We start from the raw sequence: 21,402 nt of genomic DNA, 5'->3' as shown, positions 1-21,402 counted from the left end.
AAGAATTTAAAAGAGGAATGAATACACAATTCAATTTCTCTCTTTTGCCTTCCATTATTTTGTCACTTTTATTATTAGGGAGAATGTTAATGCTTTCCTATTGAAAACTAATATATATCACTTATCTTCTATTAATTTTATAATATCTAAAAACTCTCCCGTCACCAAAACATTTAAAACAAAAGAGGGATAAATAAGGTATTTTCTTAATAATTTATCTTGGCCTATAATACATGTATTTATTATAACAAAAATATTAACAAATATTTTATAATTAATTTTTATTTATATTAAAACATATATTTCTTATTTTTAGTTCTTAATGTTTTTATTGTAATTTGTATTTATATAATTCATTTAATTTATAATAAATATGAATAAAAATTTATTTAAAAATAAGAGAATATTATAAAATTATATTATTAAAAAATTATTGGTTATTATAAAAATAATATGAAGTTAATTAATATATATTAATTTGAATGGGAGAAAACTAACAATTTCCCATTATTATTATTATTATTATTATTATTGATAATCCTTCTTTATTAAATTAGCATATCCATTCTGTAAAGGGAATTTTTAGTCATTTTATACGTCAAGTCCCCTGGACTCCAAGAAGTTATACAAAGGAAAATAGGGAATATCAATTGCCCTTGCCTCGGGGAATGAAATATGAATTAGGTTAATTTATCGACACGTGTTACTCGTATCGGGAATTGGAAATGTCCACACGACGACGTTTCCCAAGGGTAAATCTCCCGTTTGTGAGTGCTCAGGCCTCAGAGCCCTCTCTAGAGAAAAACACAACGGTTACGTGCGTCTAAAAATTTCCAATAAACAACATTCCAATTTCATTCTCAACCCAAATCGAAAATTAGGGTACAAAATAATCAAAACTCTTTTTCGATTTTTCGAATTCAATACAATCGGAGCAAATTGAATGCGATGAAATGAAGGAGCCATTGCAGAGAACCAAAGTAGTGATTCGTCATTTGCCTCCTTCCCTCTCTCAAAATGACCTTTTAGCCCTTTTCCGCGATCACTTCAACGACCGTTACAATTGGTTTTGCTTTCGCCCCGGAAAATCTAGGTATTGTTTTAATTTCTTTTATTCTTTATAATTGATTGATTTTTGGCCTTTTTTTTGAAATTTTATTTTAACTTTGGATTTTAGTTTTTTTTACAGTTACAAGCATCAGAGGTATTCACGAGCATATGTAGAATTGAAGAAGCCTGCGGATGTGTTTGAGTTTGCTGAGTTGTTGAATGGACATGTGTTTGTTAATGAAAAGGGTAATTTTGCTTACCCTTTTGCTTTTACTTATCAATTTTAATTTGGTAATGAACGAGTTTATGTTGTTGTGAATGAAAAGGGCACTTTCTGTTTGGTTAATTATATGTGTTATTGGTTTCTCGATTAGGTGCTCAGTTCAAGGCTATTGTTGAATATGCTCCATCTCAACGTGTTCCCAAGCCTTTTTCTAGAAAGGATAGTCGTGAAGGCACCATTTTTAAAGGTAATTTTTTTTAAAAAAAAAAACTTAGGGTACTTTTGGGGTTGAAGTGCCGTGGCTTCTACCGTACGCTTAAGCTACTAAATTTCAAAGTTAAGTTGAAAGCACAACAATTACAAGTATACCTTTATTTTCTTTTTCTTCTTATTGTTTCTAGAAGTACTGTAGTAATAAGCTGTTTTTGGTTTTGATGTGGACAATGAAGACCCGGATTATCTGGAGTTCCTGAAGGTTATTGCTAAACCTGCCGAGAATCTACCAAGTGCAGAAATTCAGTTGGAAAGAAAAGAAGCTGAGCTATCTGGTTAGTTATTTTTATGAATTTGATGAATATAACCTGCTGTTCTTAGAGAGAGAGAGAGAGAGAGTGTATGTACCTTGGTGCGGACTTTTAATATACATGTTGCAGGTGCTCCAAAGGAAACTCTTGTTGTTACACCTCTAATGGAATATGTTCGGCAGAAACGAGCTGCTGAGAGTGGAGCTCAGGTACGAGGCCCTTCTTTTTGGTAAATATATAAATGTGCATAGGAGAGATTCAAAGTCTTTGGAGTTGCATATTTTGATAATCTTGAAAGCCTTGCATTTATAATTTTATATTTCGGTTTTTGTTTCCGAGGAGTGAACAATAAAAAATAGGTTAAACAGGCTCTTTAAGAATTTCTTCTGCAGTTTTTCACATTTTCCTCAAAATTAGTTCACAGTTTAAAAAGTTTCATTGAATAATGGAAAATAGATGTTTTAATCAATCTTTCTGGATGATTCAATTATTCTTTCGCGTACTTAGAAGCGTACGTATTTAAGTGTTGATTTGCAATTTTTTGAGTGAGTCAGGAGTCCTTAGCTGTTGGGAGAGTTGGCAGAAGAAGTAGGGCAGCTTCTGCTAGCAAGACTAGTTCAACTACCGCCAAGCGCGGCTCAGAGAAGAAAAAGGTAATTACCTCCTAGAATATGTTTTGAGCATGGCTTATAATTTGAATTTTGGGAAACAACACTGTCCTCTTTAGTTGTTTATCTTGGAAATTTGTTGGCCAGTTATTTTTTATTTTATTTTATTTTTTGTTTTTATTTTATTTTATTTTTTGTGCGGGTGAATCATGAATATATCAAATATATGGTCGCACTACTAGTGGGTGGGCATTGGTGGTCTTGTGAATAAAAAAAGTTTAAAAAAACTCAGGAAATAGAGAAATTTGAAAGGTAAAAAATTTAAATTCCTTTGTCTGGCTTCTTGGCTGCAGGTTTAAGACTTTTGGGTAGAAGTAATGCCTACTCTTTGGCTGCTTTGCTAGAGTTTTGATCTATATCTGGATCATGCATGAACTTAACTAGGCACAATTTTAGAGTCCAATTCTTTGACGCATTAAGCAGACATTAAAGGCAGTTGCTACTTGTGTTATCATTTTGTGAAATCTGGAAAAATGACAACTTTATATCCAGTGTGACTTAAAATGTCAACATGTTTCCAAAGGATTAGAGGCTTGAGATTGCAATGGGTTTAAATTCATTTATTATTGGGTATTTTATCAGGTGCTAAGGAGCAGTTCCTTTGGGTAAATCTTTTTTTAAAGTATTAAAAATTAAAGGATTTTCTTTAAGATCTTTGTTTTATGCACCGCAATTGGTTGGAGAGGGAATATCTAACGGACTCTATTAAGGTCAATTATTGCAACTTTTTGTTGCTGCCATAAATTTATGGAATCTAGATATTTTTATTAGAGCTTTTTTCATGATAAAAAATTGTAGAAAATACTTTCAAGTAAAATAGTGTAGTAATGCTTAATGACAATCAATGAGACACTGTCAATTATCTTTTATGACTAATCATGGCCATTAATTGTTGGTGGTGTTGATAATTGTATACGACCAATAATGATTATTACATATGGTCATTGGTTGACGAAGGTGGCCGTTCATGTGGATCACTGTTTACCAACAAAGAGGACCAGCCCTCTTGATGGTGATTAATAACTGGGTGGTGTTAGTGAGGAGCAGTGCTGAAAGACCATGGTTGTTGATATGTTAATAATGAGCATTGATGTTTATCTATATATTCAGCAAAAAAAATGATTAACTGATTTGGAAACAAGTCTTTTACATGAATTCAAGCTTGATTTTTCATTGATGTAAAAATATTTTTGGATGATTGTTCAAATGTTGCACTGAACTCCAGAAAATAGAGAAAAAATTTGTTTCGGCAAGTTATTTCCCATTAAACAAGCCAAGCTCAAAAAAGGGGTTTCTAGTTAGTCGTATGTCTGATATGATGGACAACCAGCTGATTACTGACTTTTACATTGCAGTTTTATTTTTAAATTATGGTGCCTCGTATTCTTTTCTTATGTTTGCTTGTGTGATGCAATGTCTTATGGATGATTCATTGATTTGTTGGTGTTGAGTATGCGGGAGTGGAAGATCCCTTGTAATTGGAATGAAATAACAGAGCTTTCAATGGGAGAAGTACGTTATCATATATGGATGTGGATTGCAACCATCTCTCATTTATTTTTTCCCCTTTATTATCAGTATATTCTAAAGGATAGTGCAAAGAATGCAAGGCGGAAGGACAAATCAACTTTCACAGTAGTAGCCAAGCGAGAGGACCAGCCAGCCTCTTCAAGTGGAAAAGAAACATCAGCAAGCGAAACCAGTATGGGCACTTTTAATTTTCATTCCAAATCATTAATAATAAATGCCTTCCTTCTTTTTTATTTGTTTTGAAAGATTAAGATCATTCATTATGTTGTTTCATTAGATCATGTGCTAGTGTTGGACTGTTTAAGATTTAATGGATGCAGCTATGTTGCAAAGGCACAAATCTTTTAGCCTTTTTCACCCACTTAGCAAAATCAATTTGATAAATATCAACTGTATAGATCTTTTAGTGATCTTTTGGGGTTTCTTTCTTTGTGGACTCCTTGTTCACATTTTGTAATTATTGCTCTTATTAATGCTAGTTTCATATTTTGTAATTATTGCTCTTATTAATGCCAGATTCTTTGTTTCCTATCAAAAACAATTTGATATCTCTGGAGCCTCATTTTGTGCAGTCGTAATTTGATGCTATTATCTCAAACGCTGGCCATTTCTTCTACTGTTGGACATTTATCAACTTCCATTGTCTATTATATATTTGATAATGTGCAGTTTTAATGTATTTTGTTCCTTGACAATTTTCCTATCGCTGTGTACTTCTTTTATGCATTCTGGCTCAAGGATGTCGTCAGAGGAGTTGATCAAGACAGACTTGTGCATGGAACATTTGGGGACATGATGATGTGATGTGACTGTATTTGTTTGTTTTATATATAATCTTGAGAACAAATATTTCGTTTATATCTCTCTTCATTGTGCAATGCTGACCTTGTGTTGTTTTTTCTACCTATGTTATTTATTTCCTGTGGTGGGTAGTCAATTTGGCTGGTTACTTTCTGGGGAAGAGGGTGTTATTGCTTCCTTTTGCTCTTGTATAGATTTTCTCTTTTGCTGTCAGCCTTTCTTTTCATACGTCTTCATTCATTTACATGTTTTATATCTACCTATTATTGCCCTAAAGATCGGCTAAGCTTCCATGTTGACACCATTTTTTTTCATTATTTAAATTGCAGTTTGTGGCGTTGAAGGTTCTGTAGGAATCCCTTTGACCTCTGATACTGGAAAGAAGAAGATCCTGCTTTTGAAAGGGAAAGAAAGAGAAATTCCTCACGTAAGCTGATTGGTTTTGACTTGCGTTCTGCACTGAAGATGTCCACTATGAGCCATTGATAGAGTTATTTTAGCATACATAAGTCTTGCATGCTTTATGATTGGTCATGTCTAATCTCATGGATGCAAGCTGTGATGGATTTTGTGAACCTCAGGTTCCTGATGCCCTGCTGGACAAGCAGAGAGAATCATCTCCTGTCAAAAACTCAGCTTCTCCAACTGTTCCAAAACAGATTCAGAGACGTGAAGCTGGTGGGAGGTTAATCAGAAAAATACTCTTGAATAATGAAACGCGTCAAACCCAGTCTGTGACTGGAGTCCAGCCTCAGCAGAAGATGCAAAACTTGAATCAGGAGAACGGGAAGCCATTACCTGGGCCTACCAGCTCGCCAAATGGGCATGTGACCAATAATGACTCACCTATATTTAGTTTTGATGGTAATACAAAAAGATCTTCAGATGATAGGTTTGCTAGAAAAGTCCTGCATGGTTCTGGTGCTGTAAGTGAGAAGCAAGAAAAACGTACAAGAAATAAGGACAGACCTGATCGTGTTGTGTGGACTCCCCGTCGGTCTGATGTTTCACAGGCTAACGGGGAGCGCTTGTCATCCTCGCAACCGACTCAGCTGCTTTCTGATTCAGTTGAAGGTATTGTTGTTACTTTGGATAGGTTATCTGGTATTTGTGTAAGTACTGATAGTATGCTGGAGGATAGTGATTTTAGCATACTGTATGAGAGTTCTTCTGCAGTAGGAAATGTGTTAAGTCTTACAGTATTTTGATAATTTTCAGTCACTCGTGGAGAGATGAAAGATGATATGTCCTATGGAAGCAAGACTGTTGACATTGCAGCACCTACAAGTGGAGGTATATTCATGGGAAATATTTGTTTTTTACTCCTTCCACTGAGTGTTCATTTTTCTACAATGGTTCTAATGTTACCATTACTGCTACCCAAAAATATTTCATTTATCCAGGTTCCCATAGACATAATGGTCGCCGTGCAGCTACCAATATTACAAAGGATGATGGTTGCATAAATATGATTGAGGGGAAGTCTTCCAAAAGAAGAGGTGCTGCTGGCTCAGGTGGCAATGAGGTGAGGCAAATTTTTTTCATCTTACAGCTATTAGTTCTGTGTCGTTATGGACTTTATCTTAAATGATTGGAATCTCCCTTCTCTCTCTTCACACCCCACCCCCTTGCCCCCCTGTGGTTGCCCCTCTCTTTCTCTCTCTGTCTCTGTGTGGGTCTTTTCTTTCTGATGAGAAGATGACATCTTTTTTGCGTGTGCAGAAACAAGTGTGGATTCAAAAGTCATCTTCTGGGCACTAGAAAATCTAGTTCTGGTAAGGCTCTTTTGTATATGGTGTTCCTATCAAAAGCAAATATACATGTATCAGATCTTTATATGATATGTCAAATTGCAGATGATTTACAAAATGCATTAGAAACTTGCCCAAAGTCACTGCAAATTCTTATTGCCCAAATTTGTTTATTCCAGTGGGTGTCATCTCATCTCATGAAGCAATGGTCTTTCTGTATTTTAATATGTACGTAAGTATCCTTGTTTGATATTTGTCCAGTAAGAAGGAAGCCTTTGATCACCAATTAGCTGCGGTTGCTATGTTCAGAATCAATCAGCTTTTACTTTGTATGTAGTGCCGCGTAACACTGTTTACATTTGATACATTTTAAGGCCCAAGATGATCTCAAAGTGTTCTTCCCATTTAATCCTAATAAAATTAGCTGAGGTACTCTTCTATATTTTTCTATTCAGTGAGCTCATATCCAGTTTGTGTGTTTTGCAGGTTTTAGAAATTTGCAACTCTCTGATGCAAGGCTTTAGTTTCTGTGTCATGCTGCATTGAATGACAGAGAAATTTGTTTGCCTCATTGGATGTTGAAGTTGCGATATCGCTTTATGATTCATCATTGTACATGCTTCAGTTTGAATCCATTCTCTTTTCAGTGCAATCTGAGGCAGCCATGAATGATATCTGGGGAAATCTGTTTGAAGCCGTTGAGGGTTTCAACTGCTGTGATTGTTGAATTTCCTGCCTCTCTATCTACAAATTTTCATTCATCTCCATATGGTTACAACCAAACAAATAAAAGATGGATGTCAGGAGTGCAGTGCTGTCAAAGCTATAATCGAAGGTCCTTGACCTATAGATAATCTTTGGTGAAAATGGGAGGGCTTGCATTTTTCTGGTGACAATCTCAAGACCCTAAATCCATATAGACTGTTACCCAGCTGGTATCAGGTATAGGGCTTTTTTTAGGTGGGCAATGTCATTTCGCTGTAGGGTATATTTGTTACTAGGTCAGCAGCTTACTGCTGGATTTCTTTATTGTTTCGGTCTAGAAGCAAAGCCCTTACATGCATTCAGTGCAAACATTTGTATGCTGCCATTGACTGAACCTTAGATTAAAATTGTCAAGGTAGGCATGCTCATTTGGGAAGCGGAACCTGAATATATATATTGAGCTGAGTAGCGAATAGAATCAACTCGGTGTGTAAGTAGCAAAGCTTATTGTTTTTTGTGTTGGCGACGCTCTTGTATTAATTATATTAGAAATATAGGTAGTATATGAATTTGCTTACTCTGCTTCTCTGTTGCTGCTCTCAATGACTCAAATCACTGTTTCAGGAATTAATGACACCATGCTAACACTATATTATTTTACATACAACAGCATGAACCCTGACCGCAATTAGAAAAGTGATAAAGCATTAAAGCTGGGAGCGAAAGGATGAAAAAGCAGTACTATAAAAAGTAATTGTGTATGTTTAGTGAAAAAGTACTTAAATGTACCTGGAGCTTTAAAAGTAATTGTATATATTTAATAAATATTACTGCTAAACTACTTTTAAAATGTAAATGAGTTTATTAGACATAAGATCTATTTATATATTTATAAATATATAAATATAATATTTTTTATTGTACATATTAGGGGTGGGCAAAAAAACCGTAGTGTTAAAAAAATCGAACCGAACCAACGGTTTTTTCTAATTCAGCTCGGTTTTTATTTTTAAAAAAAATCGAAATGTCGGTTCGGAATTCGGTTCACTTAGCTGAACCGAAAAATCGAACCGAAAAATTGAATTATTTTTTGATTTTATTCAAATCAAACATGATTTTATTCAAATCAAATATGTGTTATTTCTCTTTATAACATTATGATTATGTTTATATAGATGGACTATTGGAATTTGGTTATATATTTTGAAATTTTAATATTTCATATTTTAAGAGTATCTTATTAATAGTTAGTAAGATATTAGTGATAAAATGTGTTTTCAATACTTTGTATTTATTGTTAATATTTGTAATAAAATTAGGATAAATTAATTGTTGAAAAAAATTATTACATTCATGAGGCCCAATGGGCTAAAAATTTAAAAATTCAAAATAGGCCCAATAGGCCCAGAACCAAAAAAACCGAACTGAACCGAACCGATCCGAAAAGAACCGTTTGAGTTCGGTTCTTATTGAGTTCGGTTCTTATTCGGTTCTTTTTATAAAATAACCGATTTAAATCAGTTCTACTTAATTTCGAACCGAACCGTGCCCACCCCTAGTACATATATAATAATTAATAACTAAAATAATTATTTTATATTATTAATTTATTTTTTATTTTGTTATCTTAATATAATTAGTAATAATAATAAAATTTTTAAAATTATAGATTTTATTTACTAATTAATAATATTAATTTTATAATTTTATAATTTTATAATATATATTAAAACATATATAGAATTATGTTAAGTATAAAATTAATTCTCAAATTTTGATTTAAAAAAATTACCGGGTTCTTGATTTTTAAAATCTACTACAGAAAGGAAAATTTTGCCAAAAGCGGTTGCTAAAAAAATTAACAAACACCAAAATTAACTTTTAACTTTTTAAAATTCTTTTGAACCTCCCAAATATAATCCAATTGAGCCCTAAGTCATGCGTTCTAGCACTTGATTTAATTTACTACTAATTAATAAATTAGGTAATGATACATTGACTTCCTCTATACCCATATTCTGAAAAAGAAACTACAGCATAAAAGCTGGCGTCGATGTTCTACATCCAACAAGTAATAACCCAACTCTTCTTGTTTTCTAAAGTAATGATGAAAGAATTCTTACTCATTTTTTATATTGAAGTTATGGGATTTGAGCAATTTCAACTAAAATTTTATGTAGTGACTGTGGCTTTGAGAAGAAAGGGCAGTGGTCGCTTCCTTTGATCTTGTAGACTCCTTCTGGTGGGTTTTCTCTAACAAGCTTCTCTTGAACATCTGGTGAAAGGGCACGATCATCCAGTGTCTGAATGAAGAAGCGTCTGCCAGTTCCATACTTTTCTGGAGATAATGATAGCTTCTCCATGATTGGACCCAATGGAGTGGGTCTCATTGAAGCCATGGCCAAGGCAACATCCTGGAAAGAACCAAAATCCATGTTGAATTATATTCGCTATATGAGTAGTGATAGAAATTTTTTAATGGCTCATCAAAAACTAGATATAATCACAACATATCTCTACCACGTTGCTCCAAAGTCCAGACACTCAATGTTGAAAATGCATATCAGAAATCAACAAACATAGACTAAAAACTATGGACGGTAACGAAGTGTAGCCCACCATGTGGATGTCCTGTGATGGCCAGATTTTTCCCATCTCAAGCACAAACAAACAAAAGTAGACATTCTTTCTTTTGTAGGGTGGGGTTAAATCACTTGGTGGCATGCATAAAACAAGGCAGAGTATTAACTTCCATGCAAGCCATAAACTACACATATGTACCATACCGTATCAGCAGACTTTGTCAGTTTCTAGTACTTAAAAGAGAAAGGAAAAAGGAAAAAAAAGGAGAATTTGTGCTCTAACTTCCTTACACACTCGTCGACTTATCTATCGGTAAGTAGTAGACAGTGTAACAAACCCAAGAAATATGGCATCCCAAAAATGTTTCCATGAGACATATGCAGATGTGAGGCTTTCTGCAAATTGATAGAACCAGAGAAATTGTTTTATGGGAAAAGACAGGCTAGAACTATACCATACCTTTGATGGTGATTGATTGAAATATAACCCCTTCATTTGCTGTTTCTCAAACATGAATCCAGTAGGAGGCTTATCTTTACCATTTCCGTAAATTAAAAACTGTGATTCTTGCATAAAACGCTCTGCAGATCCAAGCTGCAATACCAATACCATTAGCGAGGTTGTTCGAATTAAATAATTCAGAAGAATGAAAACTGATTGGAAGCATTACATCCACACAAGAATTAGAAAGACAAAACACCATTAAGAGGAAGCATATTGCATATTTTGAGTATAAATGAATGAATTATTCACATGGGTGTCAGTACAGCTCATTAATATTCATCCATAAAAAAGGCTCCACCAAATGGTTAATGATCAGGTTTAATGATATCATCTTTGAAAATCTAATACAATTAAGTGAAAATTAGGAAAGATTGATCAAACTAAGATGGGAAAAATATTAAATATACACAATCATTATTGCTTTTGCATAACGTCAAACTTTCATTATTTTTCTAAGGGATTGCTATTCCTAAACAGTAACCAATGATATTAGTGGAGCATTGAGCATTAAACATACCTCTTCAGCAAAGACATCAAAAGGCCTCTGGCCATCTGACACCATCGTAGCACATAGAAAAATCGCTTTTGAGATCTTTTGAGGGAAATGCTCCAACGCATATGAAACACAAGCACCTCCACTACTGTGACATACCAAAATAACCTGCAGAAGATAAAATAAACACATCCATCAAGGTCATTTTTGAAATAAAATAGAACCATCATGATATATTTCTCATCTTCTAACCTTTTCATCCTCTAGAAGGTTTTCAAGATAATCAAGCAATGGTTTTGAATATTCTGCAAGTGTAGTGACGCTGTTTGTATCTGACAGATCAATGCCAGATCCCTTGAGATCTAAGGCAGTCGGGATCAATCCTACTTCCTCCAATGAAGCAACAGTTTTGTACCAACACCATGCTCCAAAGCCTTCTCCATGTATTAAAACAAACTTTTTATACTGGATATTCTCCAGAATGTTTGTATCCTGTAGAGATATAAGTCAGTGAAATTATATCACCGTGAATTAGGGTATGTTATGCACATTAAAGTTTTCCCAGATGACGTACAACATGAAGTATAAAATTGCCAGAAGATATGGTATGGCCAAACTTCAGTTGTAAAATTTCATACTTGACAGAATATGTTAAATCAGAAGGAAAAGTGAATTCAAATTATCACAGATACTCGTAAGCAGAGCATGCAAAAAAAAGTGATCCATGATTATCCACCAGTTAAACAATATTAGTTCTAATTTATAATAATAGGAACTAATAATTATTTGGTCATATGAATCTAGCTGTTGTCCCACTTATAATGGAAAAAAGACCTCTTCATTACGAACATAACAAATTCTTTCTTTCGGGTTAGGATGAAGCACATGATCCCAGAAACAAACTTCAAGACTTTCAAATGTCTTAGTTCTCATACTATGTTGGCCACTAATGATGATCTTATCTCTAGTAATCACTTAGTCAAACTTCATAGACCACCTACAACAACATCTATATTGACATGCCAAAGCCTAACTAAAGTTTATACTACCCATTCGATTATATCTCTGCGGCACCATCTTGACTTTAATATGCTTAGATCCCTTTTTTCTTCCAAAATAAGCTATAAATCTAAAACTAAAAGCAAAATCAATCACCTCCCATACCTTTTCAGCTTCACTTTTGTTTAGCCATCACCAAAAAGTAACAAAAACAAACATTAATCTATTATTGTTAAAAAGCAGTTCCACTTCCATTTCACAACTTAAACAAAACCTTAATCATCAAATTTGAACCCCACTTTCGTCACAGATCCACTGATAAACAAAACTAACAAATAAGCACAACAAAATCATCAAAAAAATTCAAAAAAGGACTTTGACCTGCTTTCCATTAGATAAAGATTCCGAGAGAGTGCGTCTTCTAGAGCTTGTATTGCCTCCAATTCTTCTAGACATGGATCCCTCAAACCTCTGAGACAGCTGATGCTGCTGAAGCGCCATTGACAAAGCTTGCCTGTGCAAAAACTCTTCTTCTGCTAACATTTTTCTCTGAGACCGACCCATTCTCTTGCTCCTTGATCCATTATTATTCTCTTTAGCCTCCTTCTTGTTCATGCAAATAAACCGATTACCCATTTCTCCAAATCGGCTTCTACACAAAACCCACTAGTTATTTTTCCCGGAAAAGGGAAGAAAAATCAGAAATTTTTCTGGGAAAATGAAGTATTGCTAAACCCAACTCGCATTTTCGGTTATTTGTATAATAAATTGAGAATTTTGCTTCCACAGATAGATGAAGAAAGAGTAGGTGAGAGAAGCTTACTAATAATTAATGAATAATAATAATAATAATTTAAAGGAAGAAATTAAATGTGTGATCGTGTGAATGAAGGAAGAGGAAATTTATTTTTTTTTTTTTTTGTAACATAAAAATCTTCAACTAAATTGAAAGGCTATTTAATGTTTATCTCCCTCAAGCGTCACAGATAGGCTGTTTTGTTAGACTCTCAACGTCTTTGCTTTTCGATTTTTTAACAGTTTTGACAAAACAGCAGTAAACGCGAAGACAAAAGTAAAGACTTGAGTGTTTGGTCTGAAACATAAAGATTGTTCATGACTATTGTTTCTATAGAACACAATAACATTTTGGACCCAAATTCTTAAAGTTTTCTCAGAAAAAGAGATTTTTTTCTTTTTTTTAATTATATAAAATTATTACTCAAATTACAACTTATACTATATGAGATTACAACTAATACTTATAATCAAATAATTATTGTGATAAGTTTATATTTAATCTTATATAGCATTGCTCAGAATTTTACTCTCTCGGACATCAACTCCACTTATATTTCGAAAGGGAGAAAACTATTTTTACTTAAATTTAAAGAAGTAATTAACATTCATAACACTTTTGTGAGGGTTTGAACCACTACCCTTATAATTGTGAGGGAATGACTCTAATCACTCGGTCAAAAGCCAAATAGTTATATTTTTCATTGTTTGTCGATCAATTCAAAAATAATGATAATTTTCTTTTTTGTATCAAATAAGTTCTCAAAGAGGCAACAAAACATGTCAACAAGTCATATTCGTATCGTGTTAAGTTTAAGTCCTTTCAAACATAGTCCATCTAAAAAGCATTCAATTTTACTACCCAAACCTATTTATTTGTTATGTTCATATCAAGTAAAAGAGAGTGTCAAATTTTACCACATCTACGAACTGTTATTAAAATAAATTAAGCGAATTAATTACTTGAGTAAATAATACGCTATATTTTTCATCATCTATCAATCAACTCAAAAATAATGGTAAGGCTCTCCTATAAAATTATCGCTACTTTACAATAGGTTTATATATTTGACCTAAATTTACTGTTATTCTCATGTCAACAGTTTCTCGAATGCTGATGAAAAACACTACAAATGAATATAATCATTAATTTATGATTTGATGGAGTATGTGGTAATTTTAACGAAGATGAGTGATCAGTAACAAAAGATAATGGCAACCAAAGAGCATCTCTACTTCATCGTCTAAGCATAAAATAGTATTTAAGGAAATCTAAATATTTTATATAAAATGAATATTACCAACTACAAGTTCTCTATGTAGGTCAAACTATTGGGATGGCGAGCTTGATCTATCTACAAACAATTATATTATGTTTTCTGGGGGGAAAAAAAAAAGACTGCAGCTCACCCCCTCTCCCCCCACCTCCTTCCAAACACGAGCCAAGCAAAAGTTTGATCCGACTTGCTTGTTTGTGCACGACAGCACGAGTTTGGGACCCATTTGAAATAAATAATACAGGTAAGTATTTTTTTTGAGAAATTATAAACCATTAGGGATCTCATTATTGTTTTACATCATTGCTATTTACTATGTTTATTATTTAATGTCTGTTTAAAAGTAACTCTGTTATACTTTTCTCTTGTTCCGGGTTGAAAGTTTCGACTTTCGTAGTGTTGTCTTGATAAAAATTTAAATATATAATAGGGGAAAAAACAGGCAAAAACAGGCAATGTTTACATGATAATTGCGGCGTCTTATCTGTTACGATTGGGCACCATGTTTGAAACTAATCAAAAAACTAAAAACGAAAAAAGTACACCATGTTTGATGGGTAATTTTTAAAAACCTCCCATGAGGTTTGAGCTTGTTGTAAATAGATAATGAGAATTTATTTATTTGTAAAAAATCATCTACCGTCTGTTAACTTTAACATTGACCGTTAGTTGACTGTGCAAAGATAATATTACCCTTAACAACAATTTGTAAACGGAAATAACTAAAAAAAAATTAAAATTGTTGGCGCGAAAAGCACAAATCTTATTTTTTGACAATTTTATCCTTGTCAATTCCAAAGATTTACAATATCATAGGTAAAGATTATAACGATTTTATTTTTAAGTTTTTAATTTTATCTTTTGTGTAGGAACTTTAAGAAAATATCAATAATTTAAAGAGGATTTTTCAAATTTTTAATTTTATCTTTTTTATAGGAACTTTAAGAAAATATCAATAATTTAAAGAGGGTAAAATAGCCAACAATTTTAATTTTTTTTTTAGTTATTTCCATCTATAAACTGTTGTTAAGGGTAATATTGTCTTTGCACAGTCAACTAACGGTCAATGTTAAAGTTAACTAACGGTAAGAAATTTTTTACAAATAAATAAATTTTCGCCATTTACTTACAACAAGCCCAAAACTCAGGGGAGGTTTTTAAAAATTACCCCATGTTTGATGCATTTTCCAAGTCATTAGCACATGGATAACAGTTGTTAAAGATATACACAACATGCTTTGCAAATACTTTCATTGTCCTTTCTGGGCCTCTGGCCTTTACTGTTAGCCTAAAGGGCTATACATAATGTAATTTTGATGATAACAAACATATGTATTGAGTGATTTAATAAATATTGTATTTCACATTTTTACTAGTTTTTGAAGGATAATATTTATACAAGTAAATCAAGTGAAATCAAGATTGAAGACACTCAACGGACAATGGCGACATCAAGAATAGTTTAGAGCTCAACGAACAAATTAGTGCAATAAATTCTTGTAAAGCCGGTATGATTTAATTGATGTTTGATTTAGCATTTGAGAAGCTCAAGAAATTAATTTAATTAAATAATTTTCATAAACTAAAAGTTTTTGTTTTTATAAAGAAAAGTATTTTGTGAATTTAAGTAATTTGGACTTAAATGCTAAGATTTGAAATCTTTGATTTTAATAAGTATTAAATTTCGGAGTTGGACGTTTTTACAAACATTTGAAATGTTTTGGGCCATACTATAATTTATGAATATTTTGGACTAAAGTGAAAGATTTTGAGAACTTTGAAAAATATAGGTATTATGTTGAAAAGGACCTTTGTGTGAAACAAGAAAATCTTTGGGGCCATATCATAATTTCAGAAAGTTTGAGAAAGACATCTATTTTTATGAAGTTCTGAAATTGGACCTATTTGCAAAGTTTTCTGACGTTTTGGGCCATAGTATAATTATAGAAAGTTTTGGGCTAAAGTGTAATTTTAGTGAACAGTAGTACTGTAGCAAAATTCAAAAATAACGGTAATATTACTGTTCCTGAGCGGCTAGCCGGATAATCAAGCGGCTAACCGCTTGAGCGCTGGAATTTGCCTATAACGGCTAGTTTTTGGGCTTTCACTATAAAAACTCAACTCAAACTTCATTTAAAGAACTAACACAAGCAAATATAAGATCATATAACATATATTGAGCTTCCATTTCGTAAATCATTATTTGTTGAATCATCATTGAGCTATAATTTGTTATTCACTCTTAAAGAGAGTTTTATTGTTGTGAATTTCATTTCTCATCAATTTGTGAGTGTACAAGTGTGGGAAACACTTGGGGTGAAGAGATTGGGGATATAATCTCTTGTTGTAAAGGTTCATTGACACCTTGGAAGTCAATTGTAAACATTTGAAGCCTTGGGAGGCTTGGATAGTGAAATCCTCAAGCCGGGTGAGCTTGGAGGCGTGGACGTAGGCGGGGATAGCCGAACCACGTAAAAATCCTTGTGTTCGTTTTCTCTTCCCTTACTCTTTTAATATTGTACTTGATTGAATTTATTGTTTTTGATTTGATTAAGGCGGTAGATTAAATTGTTGTGCGAATTGTATTGCATAAAATTTAAAATCCCAATTCACCCCCCTCTTGGGTTGCATAACTTGCATTTCATTTACCTCCCAATTAAACTCCATATTTTAAAATTTAAAAGATTATGTTAATATGCGTCTAGCCTTAAGATTAGAAAGAGGTATTAAATTTCTTTCCAAAAAGGAAAAAGTTTTTAACACACTTAGGACTATTGATAAAGATACGATAATTAGACTTGTATAATGAAATTTTGGGTTTATAATACCTCTGTCATTATTTAAACAAAATTCTGATAAAAAATGACAAAAAGACGTCCAGAATAATATTATGTTGGGGTTTTTACCTTCTATTCTTAGAAACACAATCAAAACAATTTGTTTTGGCCTTTGGGTATATTTCATCGCTAGTTTGTCAAACATTTAGTGCACTTAGCATTTTTCTTTTAAAAAAATTATTTAAAAGTACTTTGTCGGTTTCATCGCTGCATTTTTTATATTAAAAAGAAAATATGAAAAATCATCAATTTGTAGATTAAAAATGCAATATATATATCATTAATAAACTTCAACATTGGATTAAATATGATAGGTAGCTCTGGCTCACTTAATTAATCGAGCACTCTACCCCCACTCGAAGCTATTAATTGCAAGCATTTTATTGAGTCACTAAAAGTTGAACTTTCCAATTTTAACTACAAAATTGAAATAATAATTAGAATATTTATTGACATGACATGCATAACAAAATGAAGTGAAATTCAATCTTCCAGCACTTTCCAAATTAAGAGAGAATTTTTGTTTCTTGGGCAAACAATTCTTTTATTTATGGTGAAAATGATATTGATTAAAGTTTTTCAAGCTGATTAATTATGAGTATTGTTTTGGTCTGTTTTTTGTTCAATCCAAAAATATTATGAGAGCTTTAGATGAAGAGATAGTTTTGATGATTGTGGAGACTAAGTAGCTTAGAGGCACTTTTTTAGGAACAGTGATGGCTGAGACGACCCTAAAATCAAAGAAAACAATCATTAGAAGTTATGTTGGCACCTTGGCGGTCAAGTTAGTTGGTTGAAAGAGATAAGGTGTTTAAGAGAAATCCTTGGATAAGAGGAAATTTTAGCATTTGTGTGAGAGAGAAATTGTCTCATTTGTAAGACAAACCTAACCTTATAAAGTGGAATGCCCCTGAAAGCATATTTGTGTTTTTTTGGATACATAGTGGATCGTTATTGGTTATTTTCCTCTTCAGATAAGAATTTAGGAGTAATTTGGTCTTTTTTATTGAGGTTTTTGGGCTTTCAAGAGCTGGGCAATTGTCCTCTAAGATACTATCCTTGCTGGTATCATGTGCTCAACTCTGAAATGAGCCCATCGAGTTGAGAAGTATTTGATTTCATTGATGATAGAGCAAGTGGCTATGTTTTTTGTTCTCATTTCTCATATTTGATTTATGTGATCTGCAATGAGATATTTTAGAGGTTATGAACCATGTTGAGAAGATGTCTCTTGGCCTTATTGGTGAAGCTGTCATTGCCTCTGTGATCCCATGCTGACATCCGGTGGTTTTGGTGTACTGTAGGAGACATTTTCTATAATTCTCAAGAGATTTGGGAAGCTGAAGCTGATTTTGTAGGATCTTTCCGTTATGCCCTCACCTTTTCAGTTCCTTCTTTATTCTTTATAGGAGCTCAAATGTCATATAAAATATCTTCACACGTGTCATATCTTAGGCATTTCTTACTCAAATTTTGCCCTCAATCATTTGTTTTTTCTTTTAGGAAATATAATTTAATTTTACGTTTTGAAAATGTTGAAAAATAATGAAATAATCATAAATAAGTCAAATGATTGCGAACTTTCTTAAGAAAGGACAATTATGTTTAAGAGTCCAACAATTTTGCCATTATTTATCTTTTTGTGATCGATCCAACATCCAACCATAAATTGCAAAAAGCTAGTCCAACAGTTAGGATGTAATTATTTAGTTATTCAGCGCCTCTTGTTTCCTAAAAACATCATAAAAGGTTAGGTTTCAAAATTTTGACACACAAGTCCAATAAAATATTTTGTTATCTTCATATAGGTCAGGGGTAATTAAGTAAATGAACATATTTAAATATTAAAAATATGAATGGGTTATTTGAATATGTTAAAATACTCCCCACATCAATTTACTTAAAATGCCCAGTATAAAAATTTAAAATTTTAGAATATAAAGGGCTATTTGAACCCAAAAATTTATTTACTGTATTCAACTTTTAGTATATATAGTGTTTCATAGATAAAATACCCATTCAGTGTTTTAGCATTAAAGATAATAATATTTATAAGGATACATAATTCATTTAATGAATGGATCAAACTTAACTTTTATTTCTATACACCTGCTTAACATCAAATAATTTTATAACTCTCATCTCTTGCATACTTTTTATTTAAGATTTTTCTTTTCTAAATCATCATAATATTTTTTAGGTAGTATGGTGCCGGCTAATAATTTCAGTAGAATATATAATAGTTTATTTGAATAAATTTAGCTTTTATCATTTATGTTGTCTTTGTTTCTACATTTATATGACTAATTTGTGTAATCTTCACATGAGAAATGAAAATATTTTGATGATGATTGATGAATTTGCGAATCAAATTATTTTTTATGGCATTTTTTTCTCCTTCTAGAGAGATGAAATTTGAAACAAATGTTGAACTTCCTTGAACATTATGATCCTAATTTTTTTTCTTCTTTTTGAAAAATTATTTAATGAGAACAAGAAGACGGAGGAAAAAGAAATGAGAAATTTATGGATCTAACCACTTCCTCAAAAGAAAATGAATAATAGTTGGTGGGTGCAGAGAAAATGAATATCTAATAAAATTTATAATTAAGTTATTTTTTGGTATTTTTGACCGTAAAATTAAGATTTCAATATTTTATTGTTGGGTATATTGAGCAAATGGGAATTGGGAGGAATTAGGGTCCCAATAACCAAATTATACTATACTATACCTTTTAAGAATAAAATTTTTTATGTTAACGCTGTTAGCTAGAAAATCTTTTTGGAATTCTGATCATGAATCTAAAAGTTGATGCAGAAAGCTTCCCCCTCTCTCAATTGCATAACTCGAATAAGCCATAAATTATAATTGAAATGCAAATTTTGGTGATTGGATTTTGCAAGGATCTTGCCATTGAATTTTGTGATCATGTTTAAAATACAGAAAGTAGACTACAAAAATTCCCAATATTAGTTTTTGAAAGGTTTTTTAGGGGAAATTTGGATGCTGACATGGACTAATGACATCATGACACATGACTAAGGAAATTCAGCAAAATAAAGTCAATTCATTTGACTGAACACAGAGATGAGAAAATAAGTTCACTGGGGAAAAAGGTTAGTTTCAATAAATATCCTTATTGGAGTATTATGAGAATCCAAATTTTAAAATATTTTCTTTTTGGCTAAGAACTAGAGCCAATAGGAGTGAAGATTCCTTAGCTAAGCAATTATGGGTAACCAGGTCAAGTATTGTCAACATTCTTTTATTGTTCCCTCAAAAGCAAAAGGGCCACAATACTAAGAGCTTGCCACAAGCCTAGCTGTGGAGGCAAAAAGGTGGATAAAACTATTCCGCCTCTATCTAACTTTTAGTTTTAGGGGCCTTTTTTTTTTCACCAGATTTGATTTCTCAAGAGGTTTCATTTTCTTCCTCGATTTTTAGCTTTTTACTTCATTTTTATAATTTTATAGAGAATCTTGACCATCTCATCTACCAAGGAGTCGTTTCCCTTATTTTTCCCTTAGAAAATTCTCTAATCTCCATAAGATCTACTTTCTCCCTTATGTTATTATTCACCACAAATAATTTCTAATAAGGTTTTGTTGATATTGTAAAGCAAATCATATCATACTTCATTTACACAGTGGATTAAAAATTAGTACTTTGTGAATATAGGATAAATGGTCAAACCACGTAAAATCTTGTGTGTTCTTTATTGTCTATATTTTTTTCTACTTACTATGACGTTCTTATGCCTAAATCGTACTTCACGCATGAGCTCACCTGAGGTATACCATGAGGATTGAGAGCTCTGCTGAGCTTCCTAGAAAAACTCTCTAGAGTTATATCCCAACTACACCTAAGATGCATTTGAACTCTCTTGAGCACCCCATATCAACTCTCTAAATTAACTTTTACGAGCTCTATTGAGCTCTCCATAATATTCTAAAATCTATTCATCTCTAGAGGTGGGCATATCGGGTTTCGGTTTGGGTTTCAGCCAGAACGGGTTGGAGAATTGAACCCAATCAGATTGAAAACGCCAACCCGAACCGAATTAAATTCGATTCGGTTCGGTTCGAGTTTGTAATCCAGATCGGATTGGGTTGGTAATTCGGGGTAAAGTTTCGGTTTGAGTTAATTCGAGTTAGTTTGGGTTAGAACAATTCAATCTAAAAATTCGGGTTAATTCGGTTTGGAACAATTTAATCCACAAATTCTACCAAAAACCACTTAAAATCCAAAAAATCTCAAATCCAAATATCTTTAACAACAAACATCAACTAAAATCATCCTTAACAACATTTCAACAAGTCTTTTTAAAGTTAATAAAACATAAAATATGTAATCAAAGAGATTTTTTTGTTGTTTAATACATGTATATTTTTTAATTTTTAAAAGCCAAAACTTAAAAAAAAAAAAAAGAAATTCAACCCATTCGGGTTAAAATTCGATTCGAGTCCAAGTTGATAGTTTGAATCCGTTCAGGTTGCACATGTTAACCCAAACGAACCGAACCCGAAATAAATTTCAGGTTCGATTTGGTTCGGGTTAACCCAATCCGAACGCCCACCCCTATTCACCTCAACTCACCTCGCAAGTCACCTTAGTTCACCTCTTAGAACATCAATAAGCTATATCACTTATCCCAAATGTCA

General features: G+C 32.6%; 2 protein-coding genes across 14 annotated transcripts; one reads left to right on the top strand and one right to left on the bottom strand.

The window, feature by feature from the left end:
* Positions 1 to 688: 688 nt before the first annotated feature.
* On the top strand, positions 689 to 7,829 carry LOC102616588 (regulator of nonsense transcripts UPF3). Of its 13 annotated transcripts, none has more exons than XR_370638.4 (14): positions 689 to 1,093; positions 1,190 to 1,296; positions 1,425 to 1,520; positions 1,723 to 1,821; positions 1,927 to 2,006; positions 2,352 to 2,450; positions 4,044 to 4,167; positions 5,126 to 5,223; positions 5,378 to 5,870; positions 6,015 to 6,089; positions 6,200 to 6,321; positions 6,519 to 6,571; positions 6,809 to 6,876; positions 7,034 to 7,829. XR_370638.4 is itself a non-coding variant. In XM_006478132.4 (13 exons), exons 1-12 carry the CDS (start codon positions 954 to 956, stop codon positions 6,555 to 6,557), a joined length of 1,572 nt encoding a protein of 523 aa, XP_006478195.2. In that variant the 5' UTR covers positions 689 to 953; the 3' UTR covers positions 6,558 to 6,571; positions 7,034 to 7,829. The 13 variants fall into 13 exon arrangements, 5 of the variants coding, with proteins under 5 accessions (XP_006478195.2, XP_015385707.2, XP_015385706.2 ...); XR_370636.4 differs by lacking the exon at positions 6,809 to 6,876 and adding an exon at positions 6,727 to 6,775; XR_370637.4 differs by lacking the exon at positions 6,809 to 6,876 and adding an exon at positions 6,727 to 6,779.
* Positions 7,830 to 9,188: 1,359 nt separating this feature from the next.
* LOC102616296 (putative methylesterase 12, chloroplastic) lies at positions 9,189 to 12,872 on the bottom strand. The gene is made up of 5 exons (XM_006478130.4): positions 12,213 to 12,872; positions 11,085 to 11,324; positions 10,857 to 11,000; positions 10,295 to 10,429; positions 9,189 to 9,666 (listed from the first exon to the last, which is right to left on the bottom strand). Exons 1-5 carry the CDS (start codon positions 12,465 to 12,467, stop codon positions 9,394 to 9,396), a joined length of 1,047 nt encoding a protein of 348 aa, XP_006478193.2. The 5' UTR covers positions 12,468 to 12,872; the 3' UTR covers positions 9,189 to 9,393.
* Positions 12,873 to 21,402: the final 8,530 nt, after the last annotated feature.

Source organism: Citrus sinensis, chromosome 3 (genome assembly GCF_022201045.2).
Source record: "Citrus sinensis cultivar Valencia sweet orange chromosome 3, DVS_A1.0, whole genome shotgun sequence".
NCBI classification, from domain to species: domain Eukaryota; kingdom Viridiplantae; phylum Streptophyta; class Magnoliopsida; order Sapindales; family Rutaceae; genus Citrus; species Citrus sinensis.
The sequence above is the reverse complement of the archived record's forward strand: the minus strand, read 5'-3'. Positions and strand labels throughout refer to the sequence as shown.

Excerpts from the sequence above, each read along its gene's own strand:
- LOC102616296 (XM_006478130.4), bottom strand. The coding sequence starts at position 12,467 with ATGGGTAATCGGTTTATTTGCATGAACAAGAAGGAGGCTAAAGAGAAT. Across the intron at positions 11,001-11,084 it reads ACCTTCTAGAGGATGAAAAG|GTTATTTTGGTATGTCACAG; the intron begins GTTAGAAGATGA and ends TATCTTCTGCAG. Across the intron at positions 10,430-10,856 it reads TTGATGTCTTTGCTGAAGAG|CTTGGATCTGCAGAGCGTTT; the intron begins GTATGTTTAATG and ends TTGGTATTGCAG.
- LOC102616588 (XM_006478132.4), top strand. The coding sequence starts at position 954 with ATGAAGGAGCCATTGCAGAGAACCAAAGTAGTGATTCGTCATTTGCCT. Across the intron at positions 1,297-1,424 it reads TGTGTTTGTTAATGAAAAGG|GTGCTCAGTTCAAGGCTATT; the intron begins GTAATTTTGCTT and ends TTTCTCGATTAG. Across the intron at positions 5,224-5,377 it reads AAGAAAGAGAAATTCCTCAC|GTTCCTGATGCCCTGCTGGA; the intron begins GTAAGCTGATTG and ends TGTGAACCTCAG.